This window comes from Oncorhynchus nerka, unplaced genomic scaffold, assembly GCF_034236695.1.
Source record: "Oncorhynchus nerka isolate Pitt River unplaced genomic scaffold, Oner_Uvic_2.0 unplaced_scaffold_1010, whole genome shotgun sequence".
In the NCBI taxonomy this organism is placed as follows: Eukaryota; Metazoa; Chordata; class Actinopteri; order Salmoniformes; family Salmonidae; genus Oncorhynchus; species Oncorhynchus nerka.
The window spans coordinates 130,201-152,475 of record NW_027040289.1 but is presented as its reverse complement, the minus strand read 5'-3'; the positions used below and the strand labels follow the sequence as shown (position 1 = coordinate 152,475).

Sequence of the window (22,275 nt, the reverse complement as noted above, 5' to 3'; positions counted from 1 at the left end):
TGACTGCAGCAATGTCCACCAGAGCTGACAGTCCATGATGCTGACATGGAAGTATATTACCATTTCTCAATAAAAACAGTTGATGGCCGATCCTGGCATATCATGTCAACAAAAGCATGAACAGAATCTGGTTATAATTCATTAGGGGGGGTGTACTGTACATCCAGCTGTCTCACTACAGAAACAGGCGATAGACTAGTGTCCTGTCCAAGGGGTGTACTGTACATCAAGCTGTCTCACTACAGAAACAGGAGATAGACTAGTGTCCTGTCCAGGGGGTGTACTATACATCAAACTGTCTCACTACAGAAACAGGAGACAGACTAGTGTCCTGTCCAGGGGGTGTACTATACATCAAGCTGCCTCACACTACAGAAACAGGAGACAGACTAGTGTCCTGTCCAGGGGGTGTACTATACATCAAACTGTCTCACTACAGAACCAGGAGATAGACTAGTGTCCTGTCCAGGGGGTGTACTATACATCAAGCTGCCTCACACTACAGAAACAGGAGACAGACTAGTGTCCTGTCCAGGGGGTGTACTATACATCAAACTGTCTCACTACAGAAACAGGAGATAGACTAGTGTCCTGTCCAGGGGGTGTACTATACATCAAGCTGCCTCACACTACAGAAACAGGAGACAGACTAGTGTCCTGTCCAGGGGGTGTACTATACATCAAGCTGCCTCACTACAGAAACAGGAAATAGACTCCTGCTCCTATTGGCTGTTCTATCTCAGACGAGGCTGCCTTGTCTAAGACTTCCTTATTCTATATCAACTAGTGAACTGGTAAGGTTGCTGTTATGTTGTATAATTTGATGTGTAGCTTTAAATGCTCTTTACTGGCTGTTTCCTTACTCGGTTGGTTCACATTTGTATTCGGTGTGTGTGTTTATGCACATGTTTGTGCATGCATGTAGAGGTGGGTGTGTGTATGCACATGTTTGTGCATGCATGTAGAGGTGTGTGTGTGGTTATGCACATGTTTGTGCATGCATGTAGAGGTGGGTGTGTATTGGAAGCCCCATAATTATAAAGCAATGTGTGAGCACTGTTAAACACACCTCGTACTTCTGACTGACAGGGAGGGAGGCCAAATGGCAGGACCAGCCTCTCTCAGGAGGGTCGGAGGCATTCCACAGGTCTGGTGTTCAGGATCACACACACAAACAGGACAACACACACACAGGACAACACATGCATGCGAACACGCACACTCAGAACTACACGGTGCCAGAGAATCACAGATACGGAGAAAGAGAGGGAGGATGGGAGAAAAGAGTAAAGAGAGAGGAGTAGAGAGAGGGAGAGGAAGGGAAAGAGAAGAGTAGAGAGAGGGAGAGGAAGGGAAAGAGAGAGGAGTAGAGCGAGGAAGGGAAAGAGAGAGAAGAGTAAAGAGAGAGGAGTAGAGAGAGGGAGAGGAAGGGAAAGAGAAGAGTAGAGAGAGGGAGAGGAAGGGAGAGAGAGAGAAGAGTAAAGAGAGAGGAGTAGAGCGAGGGAGAGGAAGGGAGAGCGAGAGAAGTGTAGAGAGAGGGAGAGGAAGGGAGAGAGAGAAGAGTAGAGCGAGGGAGAGGAAGGGAAAGAGAGAGAAGAGTAGAGAGGAAGGGAGAGTGAGAGGAAGGGAGAGAGAGAGGAAGGGGGAGAGAGAAGAGTAGAGAGAGTGAGAGGAAGGGAGAGAGAGAGAGGAAGAGTGGAGAGGAAGGGGAGAGAGAGAGAAAGAGTAGAGCACCTCAGTCTGCTGCAGGGAGAGACCATGGGGGCTCTGACAGGGCTTCTCTCTGCACTAGTCGCTCTGCTATGGACCCTCCCTCCAGGTCAGTCAGTCTGTCTACCATGTCAACTGGTTTAGATTTCTTCTATTGGATCTCTTCTTTCTGTTTGGTTGGTAAAAAGGACTTTTGAGATCAATGGGAACTCCTCATGGCATCAGACTGTCTTTATGTTGATCTCTGTTCTGTCTCCAGGGTCATTGGGTGAGGAATGCAGGAGTTTCAGACACGTGGAGAATGGTAGAACATTCTTCCGTTACAGCGGGCTGTATGTAGCGTTCACCTGTAACCCTGGCTATAAGATCCATGGATATAGAACCAACAGCTGTGTGTCTGGACAGTGGACCAGGGAACCTCCCGTGTGTGTTGGTAAGTGACTTGAGTTTGATACATGTATTTACAAGTTACACGTCTCTCTCTCAATTTCTCAATAGCAAGGCTATGCTCACTGAGTCTGATGGTAGTCAAAGCTTTCCTTAAGTTTGGGTCAGTCACAGTGGTCAGGTATTCTGCCACGGTGTACTCTCTGTTTAGGGCCAAATAGCAATCTAGTTTGCTCAGTTTTTTGTGAATTCTTTCCAATGAGTCAAGTAATTATCTTTTTGTTTTCTCATGATTTGCTTCGGTCTAATTGTGCTGTTGTCCTGTTCTACGTTGTACACGGAGGATATTTTTGCAGAATTCTGCATGCAGAGTCTCAATTTGGTGTTTGTCCCATTTTGTGAATTGGTTGGTTGGTGTGCGGACTCCAGACCTTACAACCATAAAGGGCAATGGGCTCTATGACTGATTCAAGTATTTTTAGGCAGATCCTAATTGGTATGTTGAATTTTATGTTCCTTTTGATGGCATAGAATGCCCTTCTTGCCTTGTCTCTCAGATCGTTCACAGCTTTGTGGAAGTGACCTGTGGTCCTGATGTTTAGGGCCAGGGTATGTATAGTTTCTTGTGTGCTCTAGGGCAACGGTGTCTAGATGGAATTTGTATTTGCGGTCCTGGCAACTGGACCTTCTTTGGAACACCACATTTCTTTTGTCTTACTGAGATATACTGTCAGGGCCCAGGTCTGTCAGGGCCCAGGTCTGTCAAGGCCCAGGTCTGAAAGAATCTGTGCAGAAGATCTAGGTGCTGCTGTAGGCCCTCCTTAGTTGGGGACAGAAGCACCAGATCATCAATAGACATTTGACTTCAGATTCTAGTAGGGTCAGGCCGGGTGCTGCAGACTGTTCTAGTGCCCGCGCCAATTCGTTGATATATATGTTGAAGAGGGTGGGGCTTAAGCTGCATCCCTGTCTCACCCCACAGCCCTGTGGAAAGAAATGTGTGTTTTTTGACAATTTTACCATTTTTCATCAATTTGTATACTAGACCCTCATGCCAAATTGAGTCAAAGGCTTTTTTGAAATCAACAAAGCATGAGAAGACTTTGCCTTTGTTTTGGTTTGTTTGTTTGTTTGTAATTTAGGGTGTGTAGGGTGAATACGTGGTCTGTCGTACGGTAATTTGGTAAAAAGCCAATTTGACATTTGCTCAGTACATTGTTTTCACTGAGGAAATGTACGAGTTGAGCTGTTAAGTCTCTCTCTCTCTCTCTCTCTCTCTCTCTCTCTCTCTCTCTCTCTCTCTCTCTCTCTCAATTCAAGGGGCTTTATCGGCATGGGAAATATGTGTTTGCATTGCTAAAGCAAGTGAAATAAACAAACAGTGAACAGTAAATACACTCACAATGTCAAATGTCATATTATGTATATTATACAGTGTTATAACGATGTGCAAATAGTTAAAGTACAAAAGGGAAAATAAATAAATATAGGTTGTATTTACAATGGTGTTTGTTCTTCACTAGTTGCCCTTTTCTTGTGGCAACAGGTCACAAATCTTGCTGCTGTGATTCCACACTGTGGTATTTCACCCAATAGATATTGGATTTCTCTCTCTCTCTCTTTCTTTCTCTTCTAATCTGTGTTGAATCTCCTGTGTGTGTATTCCAGCCTCTGGGTGTCTCAGCCCAGGGGATCTCCTGCAGGGGGTTACCAGTGTGACAGAGGACGGGTCCTGGGCTCTCTTCAGCTGTGATGCTGGCTACAGGCTCTATGGACACTCACTGCTCTACTGCAAGGGCCAGAACTGGAACGGCACCAAGCCTGTCTGCAAGGGTGAGAGACTTGACTTACTGACTTTGTCCTCTTTGTCCCCTTGGTGAGCGTCCACCGTGGCCCTCCACCTCTCTCTTTTCAGTGTGAGGCCTGAGCGGGAGACAGCTGTAGATTACTGTCAGCATGGTATTCTACAGCAGGCTCCTTCATGTGGACTAATTATAAAACATACCCTGTAATCTGATTTTTACCCTGCTTTAAACGAAAGCACCGATTGATGATGTCTCCTGGTATTGATCCTCCTCTGTGCCTCTCCCTCCTAGAGTCTGATGATGTCTCCTGGTTCTCCTCTGTGCCTCTCCCCTCCTAGAGTCTGATATGATGTCTCCTGGTCCTCCTCTGTGCCTCTCCCCTCCTAGAGTCTGATATGATGTCTCCTGGTTCTCCTCTGTGCCTCTCCCTCCTAGAGTCTGATATGATGTCTCCTGGTATTGATCCTCCTCTGTGCCTCTCCCCTCCTAGAGTCTGATGATGTCTCCTGGTCCTCCTCTGTGCCTCTCCCCTCCTAGAGTCTGATATGATGTCTCCTGGTTCTCCTCTGTGCCTCTCCCTCCTAGAGTCTGATATGATGTCTCCTGGTATTGATCCTCCTCTGTGCCTCTCCCCTCCTAGAGTCTGATGATGTCTCCTGGTATTGATCCTCCTCTGTGCCTCTCCCCTCCTAGAGTCTGATATGATGTCTCCTGATCCTCCTCTGTGCCTCTCCCCTCCTAGAGTCTGATATGATGTCTCCTGATCCTCCTCTGTGCCTCTCCTCTCCTAGAGTCTGATATGATGTCTCCTGATCCTCCTCTGTGCCTCTCCCCTCCTAGAGTCTGATGATGTCTCCTGGTATTGATCCTCCTCTGTGCCTCTCCCCTCCTAGAGTCTGATATGATGTCTCCTGATCCTCCTCTGTGCCTCTCCCCTCCTAGAGTCTGATATGATGTCTCCTGATCCTCCTCTGTGCCTCTCCCTCCTAGAGTCTGATATGATGTCTCCTGGTATTGATCCTCCTCTGTGCCTCTCCCCTCCTAGAGTCTGATGATGTCTCCTGGTCCTCCTCTGTGCCTCTCCCCTCCTAGAGTCTGATATGATGTCTCCTGGTTCTCCTCTGTGCCTCTCCCTCCTAGAGTCTGATATGATGTCTCCTGGTATTGATCCTCCTCTGTGCCTCTCCCCTCCTAGAGTCTGATGATGTCTCCTGGTTCTCCTCTGTGCCTCTCCCCTCCTAGAGTCTGATATGATGTCTCCTGATCCTCCTCTGTGCCTCTCCCCTCCTAGAGTCTGATATGATGTCTCCTGGTATTGATCCTCCTCTGTGCCTCTCCCCTCCTAGAGTCTGATGATGTCTCCTGGTTCTCCTCTGTGCCTCTCCCCTCCTAGAGTCTGATATGATGTCTCCTGGTATTGATCCTCCTCTGTGCCTCTCCCCTCCTAGAGTCTGATGATGTCTCCTGGTATTGATCCTCCTCTGTGCCTCTCCCCTCCTAGAGTCTGATATGATGTCTCCTGATCCTCCTCTGTGCCTCTCCCCTCCTAGAGTCTGATATGATGTCTCCTGATCCTCCTCTGTGCCTCTCCTCTCCTAGAGTCTGATATGATGTCTCCTGATCCTCCTCTGTGCCTCTCCCCTCCTAGAGTCTGAGGATGTCTCCTGATCCTCCTCTGTGCCTCTCCCCTCCTAGAGTCTGATATGATGTCTCCTGATCCTCCTCTGTGCCTCTCCCCTCCTAGAGTCTGATATGATGTCTCCTGATCCTCCTCTGTGCCTCTCCCCTCCTAGAGTCTGATATGATGTCTCCTGATCCTCCTATGTGCCTCTCCTCTCCTAGAGTCTGATATGATGTCTCCTGATCCTCCTCTGTGCCTCTCCCTCCTAGAGTCTGATATGATGAGGTCATGGAAGCAGAAAGAGCCCACCGTCCCGATGCCCAGGATCCAGAGCCAGAACCTTGCCGTGCTGTCTGCTCTGAAGAACCATCTACAGCTTCACTACAATACCATCGCTAACACCGCCTCCAAGCCCGTGTTGCTGGCCAACGCACCACCTAAAGACCCCCACACCCACCTAAAAGACCCACACTCCATAGACCGCAGCCCCAAAGCTCACCATGTGGAGGATAATTTGAAAGACACCAGGGATCTAACAGACAGAGAAGGGGCCCCTGAGAAGCCCACTAGACCTCAGGCCTCCACATCCTCCTCTGCTACTACAGAGACCATTACTTCCACATCCAGCCTGCTGGTCGCTGAAGGGTATTGGCACCAGGGGACCTTCATAGCCCAGGCTATGCAGGAGGATTCATTACCCAGGAAGGGGGTGCTGACAGGGGCCACCCAGTTGGAGCCTGGCCAGGGCGTTACGGAGCCAGCAGATGTGAGCAGCACAGACACACAGGAGCCCCGTCCTCAGAGACCCACTGAGACCAGCTCCACAAGCTTCATCAACTCCAGCAACACCACCAGCCACTGGGTCAATGGAACAGACACGTTTGGTCATCACATCCAAGTGAAGGAGACTGCATCATTATCTGATGATGATGATGGTGGTGGTGAAACTCATCGACGCAATGTGACCTCTCCGGATCGGGCATCAAACGGGTCACAGGACAATGAAACCGACACAAGTGACAGTCATCACAGTCAGGCCAACGAGACGTCATCGTCGCCATTGTCCGGCGATGATGGTGAAACTTCTGGACACAATGGGACCTCATCGTATCTGTCTTTAAACAGGTCAGACCAGCATCTTATTAAGGGTGCTACAAACACAGAGGAGCTGCCCAGGCCTGTGACCCTAAACAGGCGTCCGCTGTGCCCTTACCCTCCCCTGCCAGCTTCAACCCCGGTCCCCGGGACTACAAACACAGAGGAGCTGCCCAGGCCTGTGACCCTAAACAGGCGTCCGCTGTGCCCTTACCCTCCCCTGCCAGCTCATGGCACCTTCTATTTCCGTCCGGTAGACAACCCCGGTCCCCGGGACTACAAACACTACATCCAGTACGCCTGCTATGCAGGGTACACCCTGGCCCACGGGGATATCCACAGCTACTGTCTGCAGGCTGGACGGTGGAGTGGTCTCACCCCGGTCTGCTTGGGTAAGTCACTGCTCTATCATTCCCCATTGTGATGCCTCTCTACAGATTCTGTACTACCAAACTGAAGATCTACAGAAAGGCCATAGAAGCTTTGTTCAGGAAGTATGTTCCCGTGTTCACCTCATCGACTGTGTCCTCTGTGTTTGGGCAGGTGAGAAGTTAAGGGTCCCTGTACTTAACCCTGTTAGTTGCTTTGTAGAGATGAGGTGTGGAGATGAGGTGTGGAGATGATGTGTGGAGATGAGGTGTGGAGATGATGTGTAGAGATGATGTGTGGAGATGATGTGTGGAGATGAGGTGTGGAGATGAGGTGTGGAGATGAGGTGTGGAGATGAGGTGTGGAGATGAGGTGTGGAGATGAGGTGTGGAGATGAGGTGTAGAGATGATGTGTGGATATGATGTGTAGAGATGAGGTGTGGAGATGAGGTGTGGAGATGAGGTGTAGAGATGAGGTGTGGAGATGATGTGTAGAGATGATGTGTGGAGATGATGTGTGGAGATGAGGTGTAGAGATTAGGTGTGGAGATGAGGTGTGGAGATGAGGTGTAGAGATGAGGTGTGGAGATGAGGTGTGGAGATGAGGTGTAGAGATGAGGTGTGGAGATGAGGTGTGGAGATGAGGTGTAGAGATGATGTGGGAGATGATGTGTGGAGATGAGGTGTAGAGATGATGTGTGGAGATGAGGTGTGGAGATGAGGTGTGGAGATGAGGTGTGGAGATGATGTGTAGAGATGATGTGTGGAGATGAGGTGTGGAGATGATGTGTGGAGATGAGGTGTGGAGATGAGGTGTGGAGATGATGTGTGGAGATGATGTGTGGAGATGAGGTGTGGAGATGATGTGTGGAGATGATGTGTGGAGATGAGGTGTGGAGATGATGTGTAGAGATGATGTGTAGAGATGATGTGTGGAGATGATGTGTAGAGATGATGTGTGGAGATGATGTGTAGAGATGATGTGTGGAGATGATGTGTAGAGATGATGTGTGGAGATGATGTGTAGAGATGATGTGTGGAGATGATGTGTGGAGATGATGTGTAGAGATGATGTGTAGAGATGATGTGTGGAGATGAGGTGTAGAGATGATGTGTGGAGATGATGTGTAGAGATGATGTGTAGAGATGATGTGTAGAGATGATGTGTAGAGATGATGTGTGGAGATGATGTGTAGAGATGATGTGTAGAGATGATGTGTGGAGATGAGGTGTGGAGATGAGGTGTGGAGATGAGGTGTGGAGATGATGTGTGGAGATGAGGTGTGGAGATGAGGTGTAGAGATGATGTGTGGATATGATGTGTAGAGATGAGGTGTGGAGATGAGGTGTGGAGATGAGGTGTAGAGATGAGGTGTGGAGATGAGGTGTGGAGATGATGTGTAGAGATGATGTGTGGAGATGATGTGTGGAGATGAGGTGTAGAGATTAGGTGTGGAGATGAGGTGTGGAGATGAGGTGTAGAGATGAGGTGTGGAGATGAGGTGTGGAGATGAGGTGTAGAGATGAGGTGTGGAGATGAGGTGTGGAGATGAGGTGTAGAGATGATGTGTGGAGATGATGTGTGGAGATGAGGTGTAGAGATGATGTGTGGAGATGAGGTGTGGAGATGAGGTGTGGAGATGAGGTGTGGAGATGATGTGTAGAGATGATGTGTGGAGATGAGGTGTGGAGATGATGTGTGGAGATGAGGTGTGGAGATGAGGTGTGGAGATGATGTGTGGAGATGATGTGTGGAGATGAGGTGTGGAGATGATGTGTGGAGATGATGTGTAGAGATGATGTGTAGAGATGATGTGTGGAGATGATGTGTAGAGATGATGTGTGGAGATGATGTGTGGAGATGAGGTGTAGAGATGATGTGTGGAGATGATGTGTAGAGATGATGTGTAGAGATGATGTGTAGAGATGATGTGTGGAGATGATGTGTGGAGATGATGTGTAGAGATGATGTGTAGAGATGATGTGTGGAGATGAGGTGTAGAGATGATGTGTGGAGATGATGTGTAGAGATGATGTGTAGAGATGATGTGTAGAGATGATGTGTAGAGATGATGTGTGGAGATGATGTGTAGAGATGATGTGTAGAGATGATGTGTGGAGATGATGTGTAGAGATGATGTGTGGAGATGATGTGTATAGATGATGTGTGGAGATAATGTGTAGAGATGATGTGTGGAGATGATGTGTGGAGATAATGTGTAGAGATGATGTGTATAGATTGTGTGGAGATGAGGTGTGGAGATGATGTGTAGAGATGATGTGTAGAGATGATGTGTGGAGATGATGTGTATAGATTGTGTGGAGATGAGGTGTGGAGATGATGTGTAGAGATGATGTGTAGAGATGATGTGTAGAGATGATGTGTAGAGATGATGTGTGGAGATGATGTGTAGAGATGATGTGTGGAGATGATGTGTGGAGATGATGTGTATAGATGATGTGTATAGATTGTGTGGAGATGAGGTGTGGAGATGATGTGTAGAGATGATGTGTAGAGATGATGTGTATAGATGATGTGTAGAGATGATGTGTGGAGATGATGTGTGGAGATGATGTGTATAGATTGTGTGGAGATGAGGTGTGTAGATGAGGTGTGGAGATGATGTGTATATATGATGTGTGTGGAGATAAGTATAGATGATGTGCATAGATGTGTGTTAGGAGAGAAAGAGGTAATGAAAGGAGACGTGTGCAACTCTCTCTGTTTTCTACATTATTACCTCAGTGACATCAGAATATATGTTACACGCATCATCTCTCAGTAACTGACTAACTGAGTGACTGACCAGGAAGTCAGTGCTGTGCTTGGTAGACTGTGGCAGCCGGTCCCAATTCACTTCTTTCCCCTTCCTCTTGGAACTAACTCTTTGATGGGTAGGGAGTGGATTGGGACCAGCTGTGGCTGTTTGAAGACAGTCCTGTTTTAAATTGCTGGGGCTCAGTGAAGGTAAAGTCTAAATGCAGGAGTGGCCAACACTACTCCTGGAGAGTCACCCTCCTGCAGGGTCTTTATTCCAGCCCTACTCCTGAGAGTAACCCTCCTGCAGGGTCTTTATTCCAGCCCTACTCCTGGAGAGTCACCCTCCTGCAGGGTCTTTATTCCAGCCCTACTCCTGGAGAGTCACCCTCCTGCAGGGTCTTTATTCCAGCCCTACTCCTGGAGAGTCACCCTCCTGCAGGGTCTTTATTCCAGCCCTACTCCTGGAGAGTCACCCTCCTGCAGGGTCTTTATTCCAGCCCTACTCTTGGAGAGTCACCCTCCTCCAGGGTCTTTATTCCAGCCCTACTCCTGGAGAGTAACCGTCCTCCAGGGTCTTTATTCCAGCCCTACTCCTGGAGAATTACCCTCCTGCAGGGTCTTTATTCCAGCCCTACTCCTGGAGAGTCACCCTCCTGCAGGGTCTTTATTCCAGCCCTACTCCTGGAGAGTAATCCTCCTGCAGGGTCTTTATTCCAGCCCTACTCCTGGAGAACTACCCTCCTGCAGGATCTTTATTCCAGCCCTACTCCTGGAGAGTCACCCTCCTGCAGGGTCTTTATTCCAACCCTAATCCTGGAGAGTAACCCTCCTGCAGGGTCTTTATTCCAGCCCTACTCCTGGAGAGTAACCCTCCTGCAGGGTCTTTATTCCAGCCCTACTCCTGGAGAACTACCCTCCTGCAGGGTCTTTATTCCAGCCCTACTCCTGGAGAGTCACCCTCCTGCAGGGTCTTTATTCCAACCCTAATCCTGGAGAGTAACCCTCCTGCAGGGTCTTTATTCCAGCCCTACTCCTGGAGAGTAATCCTCCTGCAGGGTCTTTATTCCAACCCTAATCCTGGAGAGTAACCCTCCTGCAGGGTCTTTATTCCAGCCCTACTCCTGGAGAGTAACCCTCCTGCAGGGTCTTTATTCCAGCCCTACTCCTGGAGAGTCACCCTCCTGCAGGGTCTTTATTCCAGCCCTACTCCTGGAGAGTAACCCTCCTGCAGGGTCTTTATTCCAGCCCTACTCCTGGAGAGTCACCCTCCTGCAGGGTCTTTATTCCAGCTCTACTCCTGGAGAGTCACCCTCCTGCAGGGTCTTTATTCCAGCCCTACTCCTGGAGAGTCACCCTCCTGCAGGGTCTTTATTCCAGCCCTACTCCTGGAGAGTAACCCTCCTCCAGGGTCTTTATTCCAGCCCTACTCCTGGAGAGTCACCCTCCTGCAGGGTCTTTATTCCAGCCCTACTCCTGGAGAGTAACCCTCCTGCAGGGTCTTTATTCCAGCCCTACTCCTGGAGAGTCACCCTCCTGCAGGGTCTTTATTCCAGCCCTACTCCTGGAGAGTAACCACCTGCAGGGTCTTTATTCCAGCCCTACTCCTGGAGAGTAACCCTCCTGCAGGGTCTTTATTCCAGCCCTACTCCTGGAGAGTCACCCTCCTGCAGGGTCTTTATTCCAGCCCTACTCCTGGAGAGTCACCCTCCTGCAGGGTCTTTATTCCAGCCCTACTCCTGGAGAGTCACCCTCCTGCAGGGTCTTTATTCCAGCCCTACTCCTGGAGAGTCACCCTCCTGCAGGGTCTTTATTCCAGCCCTACTCCTGGAGAGTCACCCTCCTGCAGGGTCTTTATTCCAGCCCTACTCTTGGAGAGTCACCCTCCTCCAGGGTCTTTATTCCAGCCCTACTCCTGGAGAGTAACCCTCCTCCAGGGTCTTTATTCCAGCCCTACTCCTGGAGAACTACCCTCCTGCAGGGTCTTTATTCCAGCCCTACTCCTGGAGAGTCACCCTCCTGCAGGGTCTTTATTCCAACCCTAATCCTGGAGAGTAACCCTCCTGCAGGGTCTTTATTCCAGCCCTACTCCTGGAGAGTAATCCTCCTGCAGGGTCTTTATTCCAGCCCTACTCCTGGAGAACTACCCTCCTGCAGGATCTTTATTCCAGCCCTACTCCTGGAGAGTCACCCTCCTGCAGGGTCTTTATTCCAACCCTAATCCTGGAGAGTAACCCTCCTGCAGGTCTTTATTCCAGCCCTACTCCTGGAGAGGAACCCTCCTGCAGGGTCTTTATTCCAGCCCTACTCCTGGAGAGTCACCCTCCTGCAGGGTCTTTATTCCAGCCCTACTCCTGGAGAGTCACCCTCCTGCAGGGTCTTTATTCCAGCCCTACTCCTGGAGAGTCACCCTCCTGCAGGGTCTTTATTCCAGCTCTACTCCTGGAGAGTCACCCTCCTGCAGGGTCTTTATTCCAGCCCTACTCCTGGAGAGTCACCCTCCTGCAGGGTCTTTATTCCAGCCCTACTCCTGGAGAGTAACCCTCCTCCAGGGTCTTTATTCCAGCCCTACTCCTGGAGAGTCACCCTCCTGCAGGGTCTTTATTCCAGCCCTACTCCTGGAGAGTAACCCTCCTGCAGGGTCTTTATTCCAGCCCTACTCCTGGAGAGTAACCCTCCTGCAGGGTCTTTATTCCAGCCCTACTCCTGGAGAGTCACCCTCCTGCAGGGTCTTTATTCCAGCCCTACTCCTGGAGAGTCACCCTCCTGCAGGGTCTTTATTCCAGCCCTACTCCTGGAGAGTCACCCTCCTGCAGGGTCTTTATTCCAGCCCTACTCCTGGAGAGTCACCCTCCTGCAGGGTCTTTATTCCAGCCCTACTCCTGGAGAGTCACCCTCCTGCAGGGTCTTTATTCCAGCCCTACTCCTGGAGAGTCACCCTCCTGCAGGGTCTTTATTCCAGCCCTACTCTTGGAGAGTCACCCTCCTCCAGGGTCTTTATTCCAGCCCTACTCCTGGAGAGTAACCCTCCTCCAGGGTCTTTATTCCAGCCCTACTCCTGGAGAGTCACCCTCCTGCAGGGTCTTTATTCCAGCCCTACTCCTGGAGAGTCACCCTCCTGCAGGGTCTTTATTCCAACCCTAATCCTGGAGAGTAACCCTCCTGCAGGGTCTTTATTCCAGCCCTGGACCCTCCTGGAGATTCCAGTAACCCCCTCCTGCAGGGTCTTTATTCCAGCCCTACTCCTGGAGAGTCACCCTCCTGCAGGGTCTTTATTCCAGCCCTACTCCTGGAGAGTCACCCTCCTGCAGGGTCTTTATTCCAGCTCTACTCCTGGAGAGTCACCCTCCTGCAGGGTCTTTATTCCAGCCCTACTCTGGAGAGTCACCCTCCTGCAGGGTCTTTATTCCAGCCCTACTCCTGGAGAGTCACCCTCCTGCAGGGTCTTTATTCCAACCCTAATCCTGGAGAGTAACCCTCCTGCAGGGTCTTTATTCCAGCCCTACTCCTGGAGAGTAATCCTCCTGCAGGGTCTTTATTCCAACCCTAATCCTGGAGAGTAACCCTCCTGCAGGGTCTTTATTCCAGCCCTACTCCTGGAGAGTAACCCTCCTGCAGGGTCTTTATTCCAGCCCTATTCCAGCCCTCTCCTGGAGAGTCACCCTCCTGCAGGGTCTTTATTCCAGCCCTACTCCTGGAGAGTCACCCTCCTGCAGGGTCTTTATTCCAGCTCTACTCCTGGAGAGTCACCCTCCTGCAGGGTCTTTATTCCAGCCCTACTCCTGGAAAGTCACCCTCCTGCAGGGTCTTTATTCCAGCCCTACTCCTGGAGAGTAACCCTCCTCCAGGGTCTTTATTCCAGCCCTACTCCTGGAGAGTCACCCTCCTGCAGGGTCTTTATTCCAGCCCTACTCCTGGAGAGTAACCCTCCTGCAGGGTCTTTATTCCAGCCCTACTCCTGGAGAGTAACCCTCCTGCAGGGTCTTTATTCCAGCCCTACTCCTGGAGAGTCACCCTCCTGCAGGGTCTTTATTCCAGCCCTACTCCTGGAGAGTCACCCTCCTGCAGGGTCTTTATTCCAGCCCTACTCCTGGAGAGTCACCCTCCTGCAGGGTCTTTATTCCAGCCCTACTCCTGGAGAGTCACCCTCCTGCAGGGTCTTTATTCCAGCCCTACTCCTGGAGAGTCACCCTCCTGCAGGGTCTTTATTCCAGCCCTACTCCTGGAGAGTCACCCTCCTGCAGGGTCTTTATTCCAGCCCTACTCTTGGAGAGTCACCCTCCTCCAGGGTCTTTATTCCAGCCCTACTCCTGGAGAGTAACCCTCCTCCAGGGTCTTTATTCCAGCCCTACTCCTGGAGAGTAACCCTCCTCCAGGGTCTTTATTCCAGCCCTACTCCTGGAGAGTCACCCTCCTGCAGGGTCTTTATTCCAGCCCTACTCCTGGAGAGTCACCCTCCTGCAGGGTCTTTATTCCAACCCTAATCCTGGAGAGTAACCCTCCTGCAGGGTCTTTATTCCAGCCCTACTCCTGGAGAGTAACCCTCCTGCAGGGTCTTTATTCCAGCCCTACTCCTGGAGAGTCACCCTCCTGCAGGGTCTTTATTCCAGCCCTACTCCTGGAGAGTCACCCTCCTGCAGGGTCTTTATTCCAGCCCTACTCCTGGAGAGTCACCCTCCTGCAGGGTCTTTATTCCAGCCCTACTCCTGGAGAGTCACCCTCCTGCAGGGTCTTTATTCCAGCTCTACTCCTGGAGAGTCACCCTCCTGCAGGGTCTTTATTCCAGCCCTACTCCTGGAGAGTCACCCTCCTGCAGGGTCTTTATTCCAGCCCTACTCCTGGAGAGTAACCCTCCTCCAGGGTCTTTATTCCAGCCCTACTCCTGGAGAGTCACCCTCCTGCAGGGGCTTTATTCCAGCCCTACTCCTGGAGAGTCACCCTCCTGCAGGGTCTTTATTCCAGCCCTACTCCTGGAGAGTAACCCTCCTCCAGGGTCTTTATTCCAGCCCTACTCCTGGAGAACTACCCTCCTGCAGGGTCTTTATTCCAGCCATACTCCTGGAGAGTCACCCTCCTGCAGGGTCTTTATTCCAGCCCTACTCCTGGAGAGTAACCCTCCTGCAGGGTCTTTATTCCAGCTCTATCATAACACATACAGCCTGCACACCTGCTATAGTCCTATAAAGAGTCCCAATCACCTTTAATCACCAAGCACATTTACATGTACCAAACATTTGATCTGGTGAAATGTTACCAGACAATATACAGAATATACAGACAGACCATACAGACAGACAGGATATACAGACAGGATATACACAAAAAAATGTAATACAGACATGAGACACTGACTCCCCCATCTCTAACCTCTGACCTCTAACCCTAGAGGTGACCCCCTGCGCCCTGAACAACGGAGGCTGTTCCCAGCTGTGTAGTGTGAACCAGGAACAAGCTCAGTGTCACTGCACACCAGGCTTCATCCTGTTAGAGGATCACCGTACCTGTAGAGGTCAGTCAAACAATCAATCGAGGTGAGAGACGTGTGTTTGAACCCAGGGACACCAGACAGTGTTCACCCATTGCGCTAAAGCCGTAGCAAGTAACGCAAGTACTCAAGGGATGTGTTTCACTGAAACAACTGGTGCAAGAGCTACTACACATGTACCATGCTTTGTGGTAGAAATAAGTATTTAACTTTATGAGCCCAAAACCCCTAGTCAGTGTTGTGTTTGTGCTCTAGCCAAGATGTCTTCCTCCACAGTCTCTGACTAGCCAAGATGTCTTCCTCCACAGTCTCTGACTAGCCAAGATGTCTTCCTCCACAGTCTCTGACTAGCCAAGATGTCTTCCTCCACAGTCTCCGACTAGTCAAGATGTCTTCCTCCACAGTCTCTGACTATGCCAAGATGTCTTCCTCCACAGTCTCCGACTAGTCAAGATGTCTTCCTCCACAGTCTCTGACTAGTCAAGATGTCTTCCTCCACAGTCTCTGACTAGCCAAGATGTCTTCCTCCACAGTCTCCGACTAGTCAAGATGTCTTCCTCCACAGTCTCTGACTAGCCAAGATGTCTTCCTCCACAGTCTCCGACTAGTCAAGATGTCTTCCTCCACAGTCTCTGACTAGCCAAGATGTCTTCCTCCACAGTCTCTGACGAGCCAAGATGTCTTCTGTCCACAGTCTCTGACTAGCCAAGATGTCTTCCTCCACAGTCTCTGACGAGCCAAGATGTCTTCCTCCAGTCTCTGACTAGCCAAGATGTCTTCCTCCACAGTCTCTGACTAGCCAAGATGTCTTCCTCCACAGTCTCTGACTAGTCAAGATGTCTTCTGTCCACAGTCTCTGACTAGTCAAGATGTCTTCTGTCCACAGTCTTTGACTAGCCAAGATGTCTTCCTCCACAGTCTCTGACTAGTCAAGATGTCTTCTATCCACAGTCTCTGACTAGTCAAGATGTCTTCTGTCCACAGTCTCTGACTAGCCAAGATGTCTTCCTCCACAGTCTCTGACTAGTCAAGATGTCTTCTGTCCACAGTCTCTGACTAGTCAAGATGTCTTCTGTCCACAGTCTTTGACTAGCCAAGATGTCTTCCTCCACAGTCTAAGACTAGCCAAGATGTCTTCTGTCCACAGTCTCTGACTAGCCAAGATGTCTTCCTCCACAGTCTCTGACTAGCCAAGATGTCTTCCTCCACAGTCTCTGACTAGCCAAGATGTCTTCTGTCCACAGTCTCTGACTAGTCAAGATGTCTTCTGTGCACAGTCTCTGACTAGCCAAGATGTCTTCTGTCCACAGTCTCTGACTAGCCAAGATGTCTGCCTCCACAGTCTCTGACTAGCCAATATGTCTTCCTCCACAGTCTCTGACTAGCCAAGATGTCTTCCTCCACAGTCTCTGACTAGCCAAGATGTCTTCCTCCACAGTCTCTGACTAGTCAAGATGTCTTCTGTCCACAGTCTCTGACTAGTCAAGATGTCTTCTGTCCACAGTCTCTGACTAGCCAAGATGTCTTCTGTCCACAGTCTCTGACTAGCCAAGATGTCTGCCTCCACAGTCTCTGACTAGCCAAGATGTCTTCCTCCACAGTCTCTGACTAGCCAAGATGTCTTCATCCACAGTCTCTGACTAGCCAAGATGTCTTCCTCCACAGTCTCTGACTAGTCAAGATGTCTTCTGTCCACAGTCTCTGACTAGTCAAGATGTCTTCTGTCCACAGTCTCTGACTAGCCAAGATGTCTTCTGTCCACAGTCTCTGACTAGCCAAGATGTCTTCCTCCACAGTCTCTGACTAGCCAAGATGTCTTCCTCCACAGTCTCTGACTAGCCAAGATGTCTTCCTCCACAGTCTCTGACTAGTCAAGATGTCTTCTGTCCACAGTCTCTGACTAGTCAAGATGTCTTCTGTCCACAGTCTCTGACTAGTCAAGATGTCTTCTGTCCACAGTCTCTGACTAGCCAAGATGTCTTCTGTCCACAGTCTCTGACTAGCCAAGATGTCTTCCTCCACAGTCTCTGACTAGCCAAGATGTCTTCCTCCACAGTCTCTGACTAGCCAAGATGTCTTCCTCCACAGTCTCCGACTAGTCAAGATGTCTTCCTCCACAGTCTCTGACTAGCCAAGATGTCTTCCTCCACAGTCTCTGACGAGCCAAGATGTCTTCTGTCCACAGTCTCTGAATAGCCAAGATGTCTTCCTCCACAGTCTCTGACTAGCCAAGATGTCTTCTGTCCACAGTCTCTGACTAGCCAAGATGTCTTCCTCCACAGTCTCTGACTAGCCAAGATGTCTTCTGTCCACAGTCTCTGACTAGCCAAGATGTCTTCCTCCACAGTCTCTGACTAGCCAAGATGTCTTCCTCCACAGTCTCTGACTAGCCAAGATGTCTTCTGTCCACAGTCTCTGACTAGCCAAGATCTCTTCTGTCCACAGTCTCTGACTAGCCAAGATGTCTTCCTCCACAGTCTCTGACTAGCCAAGATGTCTTCTGTCCACAGTCTCTGACTAGCCAAGATGTCTTCCTCCAGTCTCTGACTAGCCAAGATGTCTTCCTCCACAGTCTCTGACTAGCCAAGATGTCTTCCTCCACAGTCTCTGACTAGCCAAGATGTCTTCTGTCCACAGTCTCTGACTAGCCAAGATCTCTTCTGTCCACAGTCTCTGACTAGTCAAGATGTCTTCTGTCCACAGTCTCTGACTAGCCAAGATGTCTTCTGTCCACAGTCTCTGACTAGCCAAGATGTCTGCCTCCACAGTCTCTGACTAGCCAAGATGTCTTCCTCCACAGTCTCTGACTAGCCAAGATGTCTTCATCCACAGTCTCTGACTAGCCAAGATGTCTTCCTCCACAGTCTCTGACTAGTCAAGATGTCTTCTGTCCACAGTCTCTGACTAGTCAAGATGTCTTCTGTCCACAGTCTCTGACTAGCCAAGATGTCTTCTGTCCACAGTCTCTGACTAGCCAAGATGTCTTCCTCCACAGTCTCTGACTAGCCAAGATGTCTTCCTCCACAGTCTCTGACTAGCCAAGATGTCTTCCTCCACAGTCTCTGACTAGTCAAGATGTCTTCTGTCCACAGTCTCTGACTAGTCAAGATGTCTTCTGTCCACAGTCTCTGACTAGTCAAGATGTCTTCTGTCCACAGTCTCTGACTAGCCAAGATGTCTTCTGTCCACAGTCTCTGACTAGCCAAGATGTCTTCCTCCACAGTCTCTGACTAGCCAAGATGTCTTCCTCCACAGTCTCTGACTAGCCAAGATGTCTTCCTCCACAGTCTCCGACTAGTCAAGATGTCTTCCTCCACAGTCTCTGACTAGCCAAGATGTCTTCCTCCACAGTCTCTGACGAGCCAAGATGTCTTCTGTCCACAGTCTCTGAATAGCCAAGATGTCTTCCTCCACAGTCTCTGACTAGCCAAGATGTCTTCTGTCCACAGTCTCTGACTAGCCAAGATGTCTTCCTCCACAGTCTCTGACTAGCCAAGATGTCTTCTGTCCACAGTCTCTGACTAGCCAAGATGTCTTCCTCCACAGTCTCTGACTAGCCAAGATGTCTTCCTCCACAGCCTCTGACTAGCCAAGATGTCTTCTGTCCACAGTCTCTGACTAGCCAAGATCTCTTCTGTCCACAGTCTCTGACTAGCCAAGATGTCTTCCTCCACAGTCTCTGACTAGCCAAGATGTCTTCTGTCCACAGTCTCTGACTAGCCAAGATGTCTTCCTCCAGTCTCTGACTAGCCAAGATGTCTTCCTCCACAGTCTCTGACTAGTCAAGATGTCTTCTGTCCACAGTCTCTGACTAGCCAAGATGTCTTCCTCCACAGTCTCTGACTAGCCAAGATGTCTTCCTCCACAGTCTCTGACTAGTCAAGATGTCTTCTGTCCACAGTCTCTGACTAGTCAAGATGTCGTCTGTCCACAGTCTCTGACTAGCCAAGATGTCTTCTGTCCACAGTCTCTGACTAGCCAAGATGTCTGCCTCCACAGTCTCTGACTAGCCAAGATGTCTTCCTCCACAGTCTCTGACTAGCCAAGATGTCTTCCTCCACAGTCTCTGACTAGCCAAGATGTCTTCCTCCGCAGTCTCTGACTAGCCAAGATGTCTTCCTCCACAGTCTCTGACTAGCCAAGATGTCTTCCTCCACAGTCTCCGACTAGTCAAGATGTCTTCCTCCACAGTCTCTGACTATGCCAAGATGTCTTCCTCCACAGTCTCTGACGAGCCAAGATGTCTTCTGTCCACAGTCTCTGAATAGCCAAGATGTCTTCCTCCACAGTCTCTGACTAGCCAAGATGTCTTCTGTCCACAGTCTCTGACTAGCCAAGATGTCTTCCTCCACAGTCTCTGACTAGCCAAGATGTCTTCTGTCCACAGTCTCTGACTAGCCAAGATGTCTTCCTCCACAGTCTCTGACTAGCCAAGATGTCTTCCTCCACAGCCTCTGACTAGCCAAGATGTCTTCTGTCCACAGTCTCTGACTAGCCAAGATCTCTTCTGTCCACAGTCTCTGACTAGCCAAGATGTCTTCCTCCACAGTCTCTGACTAGCCAAGATGTCTTCTGTCCACAGTCTCTGACTAGCCAAGATGTCTTCCTCCAGTCTCTGACTAGCCAAGATGTCTTCCTCCACAGTCTCTGACTAGTCAAGATGTCTTCTGTCCACAGTCTCTGACTAGCCAAGATGTCTTCCTCCACAGTCTCTGACTAGCCAAGATGTCTTCCTCCACAGTCTCTGACTAGTCAAGATGTCTTCTGTCCACAGTCTCTGACTAGTCAAGATGTCGTCTGTCCACAGTCTCTGACTAGCCAAGATGTCTTCTGTCCACAGTCTCTGACTAGCCAAGATGTCTGCCTCCACAGTCTCTGACTAGCCAAGATGTCTTCCTCCACAGTCTCTGACTAGCCAAGATGTCTTCCTCCACAGTCTCTGACTAGCCAAGATGTCTTCCTCCGCAGTCTCTGACTAGCCAAGATGTCTTCCTCCACAGTCTCTGACTAGCCAAGATGTCTTCCTCCACAGTCTCCGACTAGTCAAGATGTCTTCCTCCACAGTCTCTGACTATGCCAAGATGTCTTCCTCCACAGTCTCCGACTAGTCAAGATGTCTTCCTCCACAGTCTCTGACTAGTCAAGATGTCTTCCTCCACAGTCTCTGACTAGCCAAGATGTCTTCCTCCACAGTCTCCGACTAGTCAAGATGTCTTCCTCCACAGTCTCTGACTAGCCAAGATGTCTTCCTCCACAGTCTCCGACTAGTCAAGATGTCTTCCTCGACAGTCTCTGACTAGCCAAGATGTCTTCCTCCACAGTCTCTGACGAGCCAAGATGTCTTCTGTCCACAGTCTCTGAATAGCCAAGATGTCTTCCTCCACAGTCTCTGACGAGCCAAGATGTCTTCCTCCAGTCTCTGACTAGCCAAGATGTCTTCCTCCACAGTCTCTGACTAGCCAAGATGTCTTCCTCCACAGTCTCTGACTAGTCAAGATGTCTTCTGTCCACAGTCTCTGACTAGTCAAGATGTCTTCTGTCCACAGTCTTTGACTAGCCAAGATGTCTTCCTCCACAGTCTCTGACTAGTCAAGATGTCTTCTATCCACAGTCTCTGACTAGTCAAGATGTCTTCTGTCCACAGTCTCTGACTAGCCAAGATGTCTTCTGTCCACAGTCTCTGACTAGCCAAAATGTCTTCTGTCCACAGTCTCTGACTAGCCAAGATGTCTTCTTCCACAGTCTCTGACTAGCCAAGATGTCTTCCTCCACAGTCTCTGACTAGCCAAGATGTCTTCCTCCACAGTCTCTGACTAGTCAAGATGTCTTCTGTCCACAGTCTCTGACTAGTCAAGATGTCTTCTATCCACAGTCTCTGACTAGTCAAGATGTCTTCTGTCCACAGTCTCTGACTAGCCAAGATGTCTTCTGTCCACAGTCTCTGACTAGCCAAGATGTCTTCTGTCCACAGTCTCTGACTAGCCAAGATGTCTTCCTCCACAGTCTCTGACTAGCCAAGATGTCTTCCTCCACAGTCTCTGACTAGCCAAGATGTCTTCCTCCACAGTCTCTGACTAGTCAAGATGTCTTCTGTCCACAGTCTCTGACTAGTCAAGATGTCTTCTGTCCACAGTCTCTGACTAGCCAAGATGTCTTCTGTCAACAGTCTCTGACTAGCCAAGATGTCTTCCTCCACAGTCTCTGACTAGCCAAGATGTCTTCCTCCACAGTCTCTGACTAGTCAAGATGTCTTCTGTCCACAGTCTCTGACTAGCCAAGATGTCTTCTGTCCACAGTCTCAGACTAGCGTCTTCTGTCCACAGTCTCTGACTAGCCAAGATGTCTTCCTCCACAGTCTCTGACTAGCCAAGATGTCTTCCTCCACAGTCTCTGACTAGCCAAGATGTCTTCTGTCCACAGTCTCTGACTAGCCAATATGTCTTCCTCCAGTCTCTGACTAGCCAAGATGTCTTCCTCCACAGTCTCTGACTAGTCAAGATGTCTTCTATCCACAGTCTCTGACTAGCCAAGATGTCTTCCTCCACAGTCTCTGACTAGCCAAGATGTCTTCCTCCACAGTCTCTGACTAGTCAAGATGTCTTCTGTCCACAGTCTCTGACTAGTCAAGATGTCTTCTGTGCCACAGTCTCTGACTAGCCAAGATGTCTTCTGTCCACAGTCTCTGACTAGCCAAGATGTCTGCCTCCACAGTCTCTGACTAGCCAAGATGTCTTCCTCCACAGTCTCTGACTAGCCAAGATGTCTTCCTCCACAGTCTCTGACTAGCCAAGATGTCTTCTCCACAGTCTCTGACTAGTCAAGATGTCTTCTGTCCACAGTCTCTGACTAGCCAAGATGTCTTCTGTCCACAGTCTCTGACTAGCCAAGATGTCTTCCTCCACAGTCTCTGACTAGCCAAGATGTCTTCCTCCACAGTCTCTGACTAGCCAAGATGTCTTCCTCCACAGTCTCTGACTAGTCAAGATGTCTTCTGTCCACAGTCTCTGACTAGTCAAGATGTCTTCTGTCCACAGTCTCTGACTAG

The 22,275-nt window shown here is 49.8% G+C and overlaps 1 protein-coding gene across 2 annotated transcripts in view; it reads left to right on the top strand.

Annotated features, from left to right (window-relative positions):
• Positions 1–1,091: 1,091 nt before the first annotated feature.
• The window catches only part of si:dkey-163f14.6 (uncharacterized), a 38,821-nt gene continuing 17,637 nt past the window's right edge, over positions 1,092–22,275 (top strand). The window contains exons 1-4 of one of the 2 annotated variants that reach the window (XM_065016358.1): positions 1,092–2,143; positions 3,766–3,930; positions 5,793–7,010; positions 15,132–15,254. In XM_065016358.1, coding sequence (XP_064872430.1) covers positions 1,945–2,143; positions 3,766–3,930; positions 5,793–7,010; positions 15,132–15,254 — 1,705 coding nt within the window. In that variant the 5' untranslated portion in view covers positions 1,092–1,944. The remainder of the gene's footprint in view (positions 2,144–3,765; positions 3,931–5,792; positions 7,011–15,131; positions 15,255–22,275) is intronic. The other variant, XM_065016359.1, reaches the window with a different exon arrangement.